General features: G+C 52.4%; 1 protein-coding gene across 1 annotated transcript; it reads right to left on the bottom strand.

Moving 5' to 3' along the window:
- Positions 1–434: 434 nt before the first annotated feature.
- Positions 435–6,544, bottom strand: YBX2 (Y-box binding protein 2). The gene is made up of 9 exons (XM_043475976.1): positions 6,030–6,544; positions 5,325–5,388; positions 3,883–3,916; positions 2,988–3,077; positions 2,137–2,421; positions 1,865–1,968; positions 1,424–1,601; positions 920–1,004; positions 435–821 (listed from the first exon to the last, which is right to left on the bottom strand). Exons 1-8 carry the CDS (start codon positions 6,304–6,306, stop codon positions 954–956), a joined length of 1,083 nt encoding a protein of 360 aa, XP_043331911.1. The 5' UTR covers positions 6,307–6,544; the 3' UTR covers positions 435–821; positions 920–953.
- Positions 6,545–15,831: the final 9,287 nt, after the last annotated feature.

Genomic DNA, 15,831 nt, shown 5'->3' with positions numbered 1-15,831 from the left:
CTGTCGTGTGGAGGCACTCCAAGACGGGCTGAGACCCGGACCGCAGCCTCCCCACCCCCGCCTCTTCTCCATCCTGCCTCAGTTCCAGGCCACAGAATCCTCTGGACTGGATGCTGTCACTCAGGCCTCCACTTAAGAGCTGGAATCATTGCCTTTGTTAACAGTAGTAAAGCCTCAGTAAGTTGACGCTGCAGCTGCCAGACCCTGCTCTTGGCAGTTCAGGAATCACTCATTCGACCAGGGAGGCAATAGTCCCATTTCACAGATGGGAAAAGTCAGTGTCCCAGGGATGAAGGCACTTCTGCAGAGCTGCAAAGCTAGAACCGTGGGAACAAGGATCCGAGAGCAGGCCCTGCCTACCAACCCCTCTCTCTCCTGCCACCCTCAACAGTGCATTACCAACAAGGCGAACAGAAAAGAGGCAGAGACCAAGACAACAGGAAAGCCCGTTTTTGTTTTTACTGGAGGCTCAGGTGGCACATGACAGTTCATAAAATGGCTTCAGAGGTAGGGGGAGCAGGGAAACAAAAAATAAACTGGGGTGGGAAAGAAAAACAACCAGGAGGAGGGAAGAGCTGGCTGGTTCCTTCTCAGCCTGATTTAGGGGAGGGAGTTGATGCCTCTGAACAATAAGGATGGATCCCTTCCTTCAACCCTTGGTAAGGGAGAGAGGAAAAAAAAAAGCAAAAGGCTGTTGCTTTGGCCCTCCTGAGTCTCAAGGAATGGGGGGAAAAGCCGGTGTTTTGATGTCATGAATTATGGGAAAGAGGGGAGGGAGGTGCTGGGTAAGATACAGGTCAGTTGGAAAAACTGGCAGATACCTGAGAGGAGGAGAGATGGAAAAAAATCACACCAGCAACTTGTCACCACCCAGCCCCACCCCCGCCTCTTGGTACCCAGCCCTGGGCCTGCCACTCACCAGATGGTGGCTCTGGGTGTCCTTTGAGTTGGAATCACTCCAGTATGGTGGTTGGGGGGTCCCCACTGTTGATGGGGGCTGAGGTCTAGAGAGAACAAGGGTGGTTGGCTGAGACCCTCTTGTTCTTCAGGGCCCCCAGTTTCAACCTCTTGCACCTTTTCTGTTCCTGTTCCTCCCTCAATTCCCATCCACAGGCTAGTGTGGGGGCTCCAGCAGAGCCAAGAGGGAGTCTGCAGGGTGTGACGTGGGCTCCAACGCCTCTGCTGGGCTTTCCTGGTGGGTGGGTTGGCGGGTGGCTGCCAGGGGTGGACCTGGCAGTCCTGGCTCTTGGGTGTCAGGCTGCCTTGAAGCCAGGGTGAGTGGGGGCAGGAGAAGGGGGGACAAAGAGAGTGGGAAGGAAAGGGAAAGGAAGTCAGGAGTGGGGGAAGAAGGGACAGGGGGAAGTTGGCCCCAGGCTTTTCTTTCCTTCTCTGGCCCCTGACACGGACAGTCCCAGGTCCTCACCTCTGGGGCTGTGGACTGCCTGGGTCCCGGGGGCTGCTGCCGTCTCCGCTGGAAGTAGGGACGGTTTCGTGGGCGCTGGGGCTCAGGTCGGGAGCCGTCAGTGGGGCCTTGGCTGGGCTTGGTCTCGCCATCCCCACCTTCTGTGGTGGGCTGCTGGGGTGGCCTGGGGCGGAAAGGCCTGGGGCGAGAAGCGAGGACCCTGAAGGGACAGGAGCCCAGTGCAGACCATGTCCCTCCCTCCTAGGACCCCCCCAGCAGGGGCAGACTAGCCTGCCTTCCCGTCCCATCCCAGGGGTGCCTGCTAACTCTGGGCACCTGGGCAGTAATGGCTCAGTGGCCCAGCCCTCCTGACCTCTGGCTTCAGGCCTCTCCCCTTCCCATCCTCGGGTCCCCACACTGGCTGGTGAAGGGGAAGCCAGGGTCCAAGAAAGGGAGTCTTACCTTCGGTACCTGGGCCGGAATCTGGGTGGGGGTATCCGCTCATCCCCCTGCTGCTGGTCTCCCTCCAACGGGGCTGTCTCTTTGGGTTCTACCCCATCTGTGCCCTGGGGACACACAAAGGCCGGGGGGAGCCGGGTGGCACTAGCTGCTTTGGTGTCCACGGCTCTTCCCAGCCCACCTTCCACCCTGCTTCCTCTGGGCTCCAGCCTCATTAACTCTGCTCCTTTTCCAGGATGTGGGCAGCTGGTTCCCATGTTCCCAGTCCCCCTCACCTCTATGGGCTGCTGCTGGTTGGGGGGCCGAGGGCCTCGCACGAAGCGCCGTCGGTAGAAGAAGGGTGGTGGGCGCCGTCGTCTGGGCCGCTGCCCGGAGTCTTCAGCACGCTCCCCTTCGCTGCCTGGCTCTGTTCCACCCGATGGAGCCTCTGCCACCATGGGTGGCGGGGCAGCTGGGCGGGGCCGGGGGATGAATCGGCGGAACCTGCGTCGGTTGGGGGCATAGCGGCTGCCCTTCACTGGCACCCCTCCAGGCCCAGTTACGTTAGCAGCTTCTGCGCCCTGGGGAGGAGGTGGGGAGGAACTGGTGAGAACCAGCTCCCATGACAGATGCACAACCCTCCCAGTCTGGCTTGAATCACTGTCTTCCATCCGTCCAAATAACTGCCCCCTCTCCAGCTCCTCTAACTTCTGGTTCTTTCCACCCTCCCCAGAGGAGCAGGGGCCAGTGGTGTTGGGACCCTTCTGGAAGGGGCCACATTTGCAACTGGTCCTTTTGAAATAACTGCCACTGGACCCTCATGAGGCTTAGCCTGGAGGTGTGGTGGGGATGGAGAAAGAGGGCTGGCAGCAGGGGAGCATCTCCTGGAGGGCTGATTCTGAGAGAACATGGGCACAGGTGCCCCATGGAGAACAGACATGGGCCTGTTGAACGGCAGGGAGCACCCTGACTGTGACAGGGACACCTTCTTTCGGACACCCCTTGAAGCAGCCAGAGCCTTAAGGACAAGTTCTGCTCAAGAACACGGTCCCAGCCCCATGGCCTGTGCTGCCCGGGCAGAGCCTGGGGGCGACCTCCAGGCCACCCTCCCCTGGTTTGGCGGGCTCTCCAACCGCAGCCCCCGAACCTTCTCTCCTTCCACGACATCGAACTCCACGGTCTCCCCATCCCCAACGCTGCGCAGAAACTTCCTGGGGTTGTTTCTCTTAATAGCTGTCTGGTTAAGGAAAGGCCAGGAGAAAGGTGAGAATGGCTGGGATCTCTCGCACCCCTGTGGGGCCCACCACCCACTTCCATTCTTTTCAAAATTTTACTTGTGAGCTGGGGCTGGAGGGTGAAGCAAGGAGAAGGCAAAGTTCAGCAGGGGAAAAGCCACAAACTAGGGGCCGCTGAACAACTGTGTAGTTACCACGGTCCCCAGGACTCACTCCCTCCTCCCCTGACCCCTCAGGGATTTCCAGAAGGGAAGCAAGAAACATGAACTCAAAAGCCAAACAAAAGGCCAACAGTCTTAAGTTGCAAAGTGGGTAACACATACTGTGTTTCTTACCTCAGTCCCACTGAGCATGCTTTCCACCAAAGCAGTGGTTCTCAAACTGTGCGTGCATCACTATCACCTGGAGAGCTAGTTAAAACAGGCAGCTGGCCCCACCCCCAAGCCTGATTGGCTAGGTCTGGGGTGGGCCTGAGAATCCAGATGTCAGGAGATGCTGCTGGTGCGGGGACCACACTTTGAGAACCACTGTGCCCAAGTAGCGCTAGCCTGTGTCCTTTCCCTTGGACAGTGCCTGTGATTCGCTCCTGGGATGTTCACAGGTCCCGTGCCCAGAGGGCAACTCTTACAGAGACAACCCAGCACAAGTGGGGCCAATGCAGTTAATACAGCACCTGTGGGATGGATAGGGAACTATTTCCTGGTGGGAGGTGAAAGCTGGAGAGCCAGGACTTGTGCTAAGAGGACAGTGGCAAAGACCATCAGGGAGGGCGGGTTCCTCCCCTCAGAAAGCCATCCCAGCTCTTACCTGGTGAACAAAGACATCCTCCTTGGTGTCATTCCTGCAGGACAGGATGGGGTGTTAGGTGATGATTTTGGTAAGGCACTCACCTCCGCTGAGGCCTCCCTAGCTGCCCATTCCCAAGACCTGTGGCCCCATCCTCTCCACCTTCCATTGCTGCTTGGGGTTAAACAGGGCCCAGAGAGTGAGACAAGAGCCAATAGGGCCCCCTGAAGCGGGTATGAAGAGCAGATCCCTAAAACCTCCATGAAAAACTTGGGCTTCATGAGGAAAGGGCTGCAGGGTTGGCAAAGGCACCTTGAAGGAGCTGGTTCAGCCTTTACCTGTGGAGCTCTCCACCCTCTACCCCGGGGCACCTTAGAACCTGGTAGTGCTGGGTGTCACTGTCCCAGCCAACAACCCCTGCTCCCCAACCCACATCGTGGGTGGAGAATTCCTCTCAGTCTCCTTCCTTCTGCAGTCAAGGAGGGAGTGAGTAGGAACAGGAGCAGAGGTGCAGAACACCTTTGAGGAGGGGAAAATGTGTCAGAAACTGGCTCCAAACAGCCCACAAAACTTTATTCTCAGCCTGGAGGTGAACCCCGTCAGGCCCCCTCTCAGCACACCAAGAGATCAAGGGCGAGAAAGAAGATATTAGATCATTCTGTCACTACTTTGCCCATCACCCTAGTTTACCCTAGCACCCCAGCGGGGGGTGGGTGTGAAGAGGTCTTCCCTCAGAACCTTCCAGGAGTCCTCAGTTTCCAGGATTAGAGAAGGACCCTTCCCTAGAACAAGTGTTCTGGCTTTAAAGCACTTGGATCTGCACAAAGGTCAGCCTGCTAAGAGGGAACTGAGGCCTCCCAGGAGGGCTGGGCCGGGCAAGGTGCCTGGACTGGGGAAGGGCCCACTGGGGGAGACCTGACTCGGCTCAGAATCTGACACTATGGCCCCTCCCAGTTTGGGGAGTGCGGGGGTGCTGCAGAAGGAAAGCAGCAGCCTCAGGCTGGGCTGGTGCCTTCTTTCCCCAACCCCCACCAGACTCAGTCCAGTCAGGTGGGGGATTCAATGAGCTAACAGCTCTCTAAGGGGGATGAGTTATGAGAGTGCTATGTGTGCTGCCCGAAACAGGAAATGAGTGAGGATTCCGGCCGGAGGCACATTCTGCAGGTACATTCTGCCCCAAAGGCGGTGGCAAACTAAACCAGAAGGTGACACAGACCAGCTGAGAGGATCAGAGCCAGATTTGCCAACTTCCTAGATCATTAACCCTCTGCTGCCCTTGAAGATGTGGAGAAGGCTTCGTCATGCCCACATCTGTGCTGTGGTTAAAGACTTTCAATAAGCATCAGCTGGACATTGCAACCATGTGCCTTGGCAGGGGTAGAGATGAGGCTGGGAAGGTGTCCAGTCCCATAGATCAGTTTGGAAGACACCCATTCCATCCCCTCCCTGGGTTCCTCAGATACCTGTTGATGAATCCGTAACCATTCCGCACGTTGAACCATTTGACAGTGCCCAGGACTTGGATTGCTGCCAGGCAGAGATGCAGTGGGGGCAGTAAGATAGGGGGAAGAGATGGAGTTGGACTCAGTTTTGGGACACTCCAAAATCTAACCAACCTATTATCTATTAAGCTAAACTTCATGCGAACCAGGTTTTACCCAGTAGCTCCAAGGCATTCTTACCCAATTCCACCAAATGGAACCGGCCATAGAGCGGGGCTCAGGGTTTCAAACCTCTTCCGATTCTAAGGCATGTTCCTCACATCCTACAAATCTAGGCCCTTAACCTAGAAGGGGGTACTTACCTGGTTCCACCCTCAGGTCATAACTGGGGTCTCTCTAGCCCTCCTATTTTAAGGGTCACTAGTGCACTTGCGTTCCGGGCTCAGATATTTACCTAATACTAGCCCAAATCAACAAGATCAAGTCTCCCGCCCCGGGGGCGTGGCCAGACCCTAGCTGGACCCGCCAGCCACTCCCTCTCACCCAGGAAGACACTGCAGAATTTCCCACTAGGGAAACTCACTAAGGTCCGCTGGTCCTTTGAGCCTCGAGCCATACCGGCCTTCGGCTTTCCGGACCCCGCCGGGCTCCACGATGCCCCTCCCCCAGCCCGTCGACCCCCCGCCTCCCCCTCAGAGCCGCCGTGGCACGCGCCCCGCCCCTCACCCAGCACCGGCTTGTCCGCCTGACTCCGGGCCGGGGGCGCGGGGGTTCCCGAGGCCGCCGTCGCCGGGTTGCCAGGGGTGCGGGGGCCTGGCGCCGAGGGGGTCCCAGCAGCTGGGCCCGAGGCCGTTCCGACCCCGCCGCTGCCCGCCCCGCCGCCTGCTTTCTGTGGCTCCCCTGCGGGCACCGGGACCACCACCGCTACCACCCCTGCCGCCGTCGCGGGCACCGTCGCCGCGGGGGCCGCTGTCGCCACCACTGCCGCCTCCGCCTCGCTCATCCCGCCGGGTCCAGTACCGGCCCCCGCCGCCACCACCACCACCTCCGCCGCCGCCGCCGCCACCGCCCCGGCCCCTCCCCCTGGCTCGCGAACCCACCGCCCCGCTCTGTCCTCGCGCCCCGAGCCTAGCCTGCACGCCGGCAGCCGGCCCTGAACCGAGGCCAATCGTAGCCCGCAGCCGCGGCGCGTGCAGGCCCCGCCTCCCGGCCACAGGCCAATCCTAGCGGAGCAACCCCAGGGCCCGCACGCCAGCCCCGCCTCCCGGACTTCGCGCGGAGGCTGCGGCCCCCGCCCGCAGCCTAGTAAGTACACCTGGGCCACGCCCCGAGGCCATCACATGACTGTCCCAACCCAACCCATTGGCCGACGGCCGCTTTCCCCTCCCCCCTCCGCCCCTTTCCACCGGCCGCGGGAAATCAAACGGGCTGGTCGCGCCCCAACCGCCACCTGGCCTCTGCGTGAAGGGCGGGGCGAGGGCGCAGCTCCAAGGTTGCCCCTGACAACCCGGGCGGGGGCCTGAGCCCGTAACCTTGGTCCTGGCTGTGGGCTGCACGGCTCACTTCCACCCTGGAGACCACCTTTGCCCTCACACCGCCGGGTGTGGTTGCTTTCTCCCAGCCTGCCCGACCGTCTCCCTAGAGGATGCCCTGTACCCTGGTCTGCGGTGCGGGATCAGCCCGCGGGGCCAACCAGACTTTCCCAGGTCACGGTTGCTCTCTCAAGCCCAGCACTCTCACACTTTTTGGGCCGTTTTTGACGTACAATTTACATACAGCAAAATGCACAATTCTTCGCTGAGTTTTGATAAACGCGTTCATCTATGCAATCAACACCCTAATCAAGGTGTTTTTCCCTTGCTGTTGAACCCTTTCTGGGCAGGCCCAGACTCCTCACAAACCACCGCTGACCTTTTCCACCGGAGATCAGTTTCAGGATCCACAGTACTGGGTGCTTTGGTCTCCAGCTGGGCCTCGCTCTCCAGCTCCCTGCCCTCTCCCTGGCAGCTCCCTTCACCTTTCTTTTATCCAACTAGCCAGGCTCTTCACTCAAGCCGAAGTGACATAGTGACACTATGTCTCTATAGGTGACTTCTTCAAGTACCATCTTATATATCACTCCTCACTATCACTTCATCCTTTACTTTTCTCATGGCAGTTTTGGAAATAGAAATTGCTTATTTACATTATTCCTGCCCCCTCCGAAACTCTAGACAGTGAACTCCATGGCAAGAACTGTGTAGTTATGTCTGACGCCTGGAACAGTCTGGCACAACATAGGCGCTCCCTATTTCTTGAGCAGATAAATAGTCCCCATTCCACAGATGAGGCTTCCCTCATAGCTCAGTTGGTAAAGAATCCGCCTGCAATGCAGGAGACTCCGGTTCTATTCCTGGGTCGGGAAGATCCCCTGGAGAAGGGAAAGGCTACCCTACCCACTCCGGTATTCTGGCCTGGAGAATTCCTTGGACTGTATAGTCCATGGGGGTCACAAAGAGTCGGACACGACTGAGAGACTTTCACTTTCATTCCACAGATGAGAAAACTGAGGCCCGGTGCGAGGCTTGCCCCGGGTTTCTTGGGAGCCCTGGTGTCAGGCTTGGAAGCCACAATCTCCCACCCAGAAAGCTGTGGCTCCAGAAGTCTCTCCCGCCGAGGGCAGTCTCCCGACCCCAGCAGGACGCGTATTTTTAGCCGGGACAACAAGCCCCGGGGCACCACACGTGCAGCCACGCGCTGCCCGGCCCCACGTGCGCTTCCCCAGTCCCGGAGTACCACCCCACCCCGCCCCCGCCAGGCAGGCAGGCGTCCCCTTTCCAGCTGCGGCCGCTTCCAATCCCGGTACCGGCGCGCCCTCTGCCTGCCGCTTCGGGAGGCGGCCTGCCCTGGCTTCCTCTCTGTCCTTCCGACTGCTACCCAGCCCGCCCCACCGCTCCAGCCCTTTCGTAGTTGAAGATTCTATTTGCCAGGGTCCCGAAAAACAGACAAGATGGGAAAACAACTAAATCAAGTCCAGGATGTAAAGGATACAGAAATGACCACCCTCTCTTAGACTATTAAGGACCGACTTACCTGTGTCCTCCCTGGCTTCCCTGGTGGCGGTAGTGGTAAAGAAACTGCCTGCCAATGCAAGAGAGGTAAGAGACGCGGGTTCAATACCTGAGTTGGGAAGATCTCTTGAAGAAGGGAATGTCAACACATTCCAGTATTCTTGTCTAGAGAATTCCATGGACAGAGGAGCCTGGCGGACTATTGTCCACTTCAGCATCAAAGACTGAAGCAACTTAGAATGCACACCCCAAGCTCCAGGAATAGGAGAAGCAGGAGACCAAGCCTGGGGGAGGCAAGCAAGGTAACTCATAGTGTGACCCAGGCAACTGAAGAAAAACCACAGAAACGCGGGGAAGGTACAGAGGGAGATCAGGTGTGGACTGGAAGGTTAGAGGGTGAGAGAGAGGAAGCTCATAGGAAGGGTGAGCCCTGTTGGTAGTAAAATTGAAAATGGCAGGAGACCAAGGGTGGGATGGTGCTACAGGAAGAAGACTTTCGGCAGACGAGGCATGAAACAATACTTAGACATGCAGCAGTTATAAACTCTCCTTCCCCTTGGATAAGAAATAGCAGGTGCCACAGAGATTTGCAAATTACTACCCCTGTTCAGTTGAAGGGTTTGTGCATGTAGTTTTCCTCTTTTTTCATTATTTTTAACTGCTGTAGATAACAAGGGCTCCAGGTTTCCTCCTCTTTCTGTCCCTCTCTTTCTGTCATTTCCTGCCCACCTGCAATCTGGCCGATCTTGTTCACTGTTAATAAATAAATAAAAACCCCTGCCTGCTCAACTCTTGCTCTGCATCTCTCCATCAACTTAACAGCGAACTTCCTGAAAAAACAAGTCTTTACTGTCTCTACTTCCCCATCCTTCTTTCATACCCCACCAACCCAAACCTGGTTTCTGTCCCCAGCACTCCACTGAGATGGCTTTGGCAACGGTCCACAACCTCTTCCTGAGACATTCGGGACCTGGTTTGGGGTTCTCTTTCAACTCCAATCACAGAAGTGTTCCTGCCAAAGCTTCCACAGCCTAACCTTCCTCCATGCCTGCATACCTGTCCTCCTGTGCCTTGTTCTCCACCAGCCTCAGTCTTTCCTGGACTGTCTTCTGCTCCCTGCCTTCTGTAGGACATTTTATCCTTTCTCCTGATTTTGATGACTCTGCTACTGATGGTTCTTAAACCCTGTGTCTCCAGCCCTGAGTCTTTCCCACCTTCTTAGCAGACTCTGAGACAGGTATCCTCTAGCCAACTGCACCTCGGGCTTCTGAAACCTAAGTCCTCATCCAGGTTCCTCTTTCCCCACTCCCATGCTGATTTATGTCACCATTTATCCACAATCATTCCTTGGTAGCCATTCATTCTTTGTAGAACAGTCCCTGGATGCCCAGGCTCAGCACAGCAAATGTGAAGATTTATGGTACCAAATTGAAATATTTGAATGATTTACAAGATACCGTTGCCTCTGTCTGGCTCCTAGAACCAAACACTCAGCAGCTTTCCCCTCTGACTTTCTCCATGCAGCCCAAATCAAGGTCTGCCTCTTCTTACACTTGCTCTCTTATTTCTCAGCTGCTACCGAGTGTTTCATACCTACAGCTCCTTCTCTCTTCCCCCATTTGCTCTTTAGCTAGTGTTAGCTCTGCCCTCTCCTTTTCCAGGTTTTGCTAGCACTCTGCCAAATCCTTGACCTTTTCTCTACCCTCTCTCTACCTCCTGTCCTAGCTACTGTGTCTGATATTGCTTCCTGCCTCCTTCTTGAAACCTCCTCCTTGTCTTGCTTGGTTTTTTGTTTTTGTTTTTTTAAAAAACTAATTGCAGTAAGAGTTAATATTATTGAGCACTTAGTATGTGCCACATGCTATGTTAAGCACGTTCAATGTCCTCATTCATTTACTCCTTACAACAGTCCTGGGAAGTGGATACTAGTATAATTATGCCCATTTTCCAGATAAGGAAACGGAGGTGTGGTGAAGTTAAGCAATCAGCCTAAAATCAGACAGTTGTGGAACAAGCCAATCTGAGAATCCAGTGCAGAGTAGCCCACCTCCAGAGCCCAGCTTTTAAGCCATCAACCTCCTTCAACTGTGCTGGGACTCCACTTTTACATCTTCCCTAACAATCCCTTGGCCCCACTTTCCCTCTAGTCCTTTCCATATGTCAGACTTTTCCTTCAAAACTAATTTTTTTAATTTATTTTTTAAAAATTGAGCTATAGTTGAATTGGGGCTTCCCAGGTAGCTGAGTGGTAAAGAATCCACCTGCCAAGCAAGAGACAAGAGTTCCATCCCTAGGCTGAAAAGATCCCTTGGAGAAGGAAATGGCAACCCACTCCAGTATCCGTGCCTGGAAAATCCCATGGACAGAGGAGCCTGGTGGACTACAGTTTATAGGGTTGCAGAGAGTTGGACGTGACTGAAGCAACTAATCAACAGCAACAACACAGTTGAATCAGAGTGTTGTGTTAATTACTACTGCACAGCGAAGTGACTCAGTTATACATATATACACATTATTTTTCATATTCTTTTCCATCATGGTTTATCACAGCATATTGAATATAGTTCCCTGTGCTGTTACAGTAGGACCTTGTTGTTTATCCATTCTATATATTCCAGCCTTCAAAACTAAATTTCTTAAAAGACTGTTTGTGTTACCCAGGCACTGCTTCCTCCCTTGTTGGGGGGATGGCGAGTGTACATGAGGAAAGACACTGACATCTGCCCAGTTACTTAGTTCAAGGGGTACTTTTTTGCCTTTGTTCTTTCACCTCTGTCTATGTGACAGATGTGATTGGAGACCATCCCCGTCTCAGACTTCTTCGTGGACTCCTCGGTCTCTTATTTGTCCCTTCCTAAAGGCCAGAGTCCCCAGTTCTCCTGTCCTGGCTCTATAACCCTTGGAGAACTTGTCCACTCACACTGCTTCAGCAATGACCTGTTATGGGTAGAACTGTGTTTCCCTAGAAAATGTGTAGGAGCCCCAACCTCTGGTACCTGTGAATATGACCTTATTTGGAAATAAGGTCTTTGCAGATGAACTCAAATTAAGATGAGGTCATTGGGCTGGGCCCTAATCCAATACGACTAGTGTCCTTCTAAGAGGAAAGTACCATGTAAAGACAGACGCATAGGAACATTACCGTGTGACGATGGAGCAGAGGCAGAAATGCGGCAGCTGCAAGCCAAGGAGCCCCGGAGTTACCAAAAGCTGAAAGAGGCCAGGAAGGATCTCTTTTCAAGACTTGGAAGAGAGTGCGGCCTTTGCCTGCATCTTGACTTCAGACTTCTGTCCTACGGAACTTTGAGAATGCATTTCTGTTGTTTTCAGCACCAAGTCTGTGACGCTTTGTTACAGCAACACTAGGAAACCAACAGACAACCCAAACACAGATTCCTCCCACCCAGACCACCCTCTTCCTCAGCTTCCAGAATACTAAACCTGTTCTCAAAGTTCCAGGGATTCCCTGTTTGAATTAACTTCACTGACATTTACTGAGTACCTTCCTCTGACCATGGGATGGGGAAGACAAGGGTGGATGGAATGATCATCACAGTGCTCCTTAGCAACTGTGTGCATCTTCTAAAAATAGTTCAAGTGGGACTTCAGGTGGGACTAAAAATAGTTCTGTGGTTCAGTGGTTTGGACTCCATGTTTTCACTGCTGAGGGCCTGGGTTCAATCCCTGGTGGGGGAACTAAGATCCCACAAGCTGCACAGCTTGGCCAATAAATAACCAAAAATAGTTCCAGTGGTTTGCAATAAAATATGCATATTCATATTCGACCTCTGGTCAGGAACTAGGATCCCACATGCCTCGAGGTGTGGCAAAAAAAAAAAGAAATGCTGAGGAAATGGTGGTGAATTGGAAAGACTGATGCTGCAGCTGAAGCTCCAATACTTTCACCACCTGATGCAAAGAGCTGACTCATTGGAAAAGACCCTGATGCCAGGAAAGATTGAGGGCAGGAGGAGGAGGGGACGACAGAGGATGAGATAGTTGGATGGCATCACCAACTTGATGGACATGAGTTTGAGCAAACCCTGGGAGATGGTGAAGGACAGGGAAGCCTGGCGTACGGTAGTCCATGGGTTCAAAAAGAGTTGGACATGACAAGATACTCCCTGACTTCACACAGCTTACAGTCTAGTAAAGGAGATAAGTCAACAGAGATACATGATAATATCAGATATAATAAAAGCCATAAAGGAAATGCATAGATTGATGTGATGGAGGAGAGGAGGATGTAGGGGAATAATCTAGAATTAGGCTGTCAGGAAGACACTGCTTAGGAGGTGTGTCGCAGTTTATGCCTGAAGGATGAGAAGAAGGCAACCAAATGTCAGGATTAGGGAAGAGAGCTCCAGGCACATGAAAAAAATTAGCGCAAAGGCCCTGAGGCAGAAAAGACTGGAAGAAAATATGAACAAGGAGAAGAATGACATAAGCAGGGTCAGACCAGCCAAGGTTTGGAATCTGGATTTTATCCTAAGAATGATAGGAAGTCTTTGAAGGGTTTTAAAAGTGGTAGTGAGTGATATGGTCTGTTTTATTTTTTCAATAAGCATTTTTTGGGGAGGCTGCTCCTCATGGCTAGTGGGGTCTTAGTTACCTGACTAGGATTGAACCCACACCCTCAGCAGTTAAAGCATGGAGTCCTAACTACTGAAGACCACCAAGGAAATCCCCAATAACTTGTACCTTTTAAAGCAGTTTTAGGGGCTTCCCATGCAGGGGGTGCAGAACTAAAGATTCCACATGCTTAGCAGTGCGACCTGAAGATGGCAATGGCACCCCACTCCAGTACTCTCGCCTGGAAAATCCCACGGACAGAGGAGCCTGGTAGGCTGCAGTCCATGGGGTCGCTAAGAGTAGGACATGACTGAGCGACTTCACTTTCACTTTTCCTTTCATGCATTGGAGAAGGAAATGGCAACCCACTCCAGTGTTCTTGCCTGGAGAATTCCAGGGTTGGGGGAGCCTGGTAGGCTGCCATCTATGGGGTCGCACAGAGTTGGACATGAGTGGAGTGACTTAGCAGCAGTGGCAGCAGTGTGACCAAAAATAAATAAGTATGTAATTATATATACATATATTTGTGTGCTCAGTAGCTCCGTCATGCCTGACTCTATTCGACCCCTTGGACTATAGCCCGCCAGGCTCCTCTGCCCATGGGATTTTCAAGGCAAGAATACTGGAATGGTTGCCATTTCCTTCTCCGGGGGATCTTCCTGATCCGGGATCTAACCTACATCTCCTGCATCGCAAAGGGATTCTTTTACTACTGAGACATCAGGGAAGCCTATATATATAAACAATGTTAGGTTCACAGCAAAATTAAATCGACAACACAGGGATTTCTCATATACCCTCTGTCCCCAGGCACATACAACCTCCGTTACTTGATTTATGTTTAAAAAATACTACTTGGCTGCTTGCTTTGGGGAAAAAAAATTGGAGGGAGGCAGAAGTGATGGGGCGTGGATGAATGAGGATGGAGAGAAGTGACCAGTTTGAAGTATGTTTTGCAGACACAGAAAATAGTGTCTGCAGGGTTTGGTGGTGGACTGGACGTGGGGGTGAGAAAAAAGGAATCAAGGAATCTAGGTTTTTAGCTTGAATGTGGGTAGATGATGATGCTATTTATTTCCATGAAAAACCCTGGAAGAGGAACATAGTCAGGAGTTTGGTTTGGGGCTTCTTTGAAACATCCAAGAAGAGAGCTCAGGCAGGCATTTGGAGGGATAGGTCTGCGGCTCAGGAGAAAGTTGGGGCTGAAGTCAGGCATTTGGAGCCCTGCGCATAGATAGGATTTACAGGCCCAGGTCAGGCTGAGCTCCCTATGAAGTAAGTGTTGAGCTCCCTAAACTCATAGGTGAGGAGCTGGTCTCATGCTAAGTGGCTAAGAGGCTAAGTGACTGGACCAAAGTGATGCTGAAAACAACTTCTATGCACCAGTGCCGAATAGAGTCTGAGACACAGACAAGAGTTTTGGGTGAAATAGAAAAGAATAGCTTTATTGCTTTGCCAGGCAAAGAGAGGCACACTGGACTCATGCCTCTCAAAATTGTGCATCCAGACCCTAGGAGGAATTAGTGAAGAGTTTTTATGGCAGTGATTCAAGGGTAAGATATGGGTGTGTGCAAGCCTGGATTGCTTTAATCCTCTCTCAGGTGGTCTCTTCATCTTTCTTTCTTGTTTTTTTTTTTTTTTTTTGGTCTGGGATCTTAGTTCCCCAACCAGGGATTGAATACACACCCCCCAGCAGTGGAAACAGAGTATTAACCATTAGACCACCTGGAAGTCCTTGGTCTCCTAATCTTTTTTTTTTTTTTTTAATGTGGACCACTTTTAAAGTCTTTATTGAATTTGTTACAATACTGCTTCTGTTTTATGTGTTTTGGTTTTTTGGCTGCAAAGCATGTGGGATCTTAGCTTCCCGATCAGGGGTAGAACCTATGTGTCCCCTGCATTGGAAGGTAAATGCTTAACCACTGGACAGCTCATAGAGGAAGGAAACTCCGTGAGATCATCACAAATGACTCTAGAGTATTAGCTGTGATCATCATTAATTAGGCAAGTACCTAAATTAATTTTTATTGGAGTATAGTTGCTTTACAATGTCGTGTTAGTTTCTGCTTGTACAGCAAAGTGAACCAGCTACACATCCACATGTATCCCTTCTTTTTTGTATTTCCTTCCCATTTGGGTCACCGCAGAGCACTGAGTAACATTCCCAGTGCTATATAGTAGGTTCTCCTTGTTGTTCAGTCGCTAAGTTGTGTCCGACTCTTTGAAACCCCATGTACTGCAGCACACCAAGCTTCCCTGTCCTCCAGTATCTCCTGGAGTTTCCTCAAACTCATGTCTGTCGCCCCCTTCTCCTCCTGCCCTCATTCTTTCCCAGCATCAGGGTCTTTTCCAGTGAGTCAGCTGTTTGTTTCAGGTGGCCAAAGTACTGGAGCTTCAGCTTCAGCATCAGTCCTTTCAATGAATATTCAGGGTTGATTTCCTTTAGGATTGACTAGTTTGATCTTCTTGCTGCCCAAGGGACTCAAGAGTCTTCTCCAGCACAATTTGAAAACATCAGTTCTTTGGTGCTCAGCCTTCTTTATGGTCCAACTCTCACAACCACACGTGACTACTGGAAAAACCATGGCTTTGACTGTATGGACCTTTGTCGGCAAAGTGATGTTTCTGCTTTTTAATATGCTGTCTGGGTTTGTCATAACTTTCTTTCCAGGGAGCAAGCATCTTTTAATTTCATGGCTGCAGTCACTGTCTGCTGTGATTTCAGAGCCCAAGAAGATAAAATACATATTAGTGTATTTGTGTCAATCCCAATCTCCCAATTCATTCCATCTCTCTTCCCCCCAACCTTGAGGTATTATTTTCTTGGATCTAAACCCTTCAAGAAGGGCTCACACCCAGTCAAGTTTGCCTTTTCCCTCTCCTACTGAGCTCCCAGGCCCTCCCTT

The sequence above is a fragment of the Cervus canadensis genome, chromosome 1, assembly GCF_019320065.1.
Source record: "Cervus canadensis isolate Bull #8, Minnesota chromosome 1, ASM1932006v1, whole genome shotgun sequence".
NCBI classification, from domain to species: Eukaryota; Metazoa; Chordata; class Mammalia; order Artiodactyla; family Cervidae; genus Cervus; species Cervus canadensis.
This window is presented reverse-complemented; position numbering and strand designations above follow the sequence as displayed.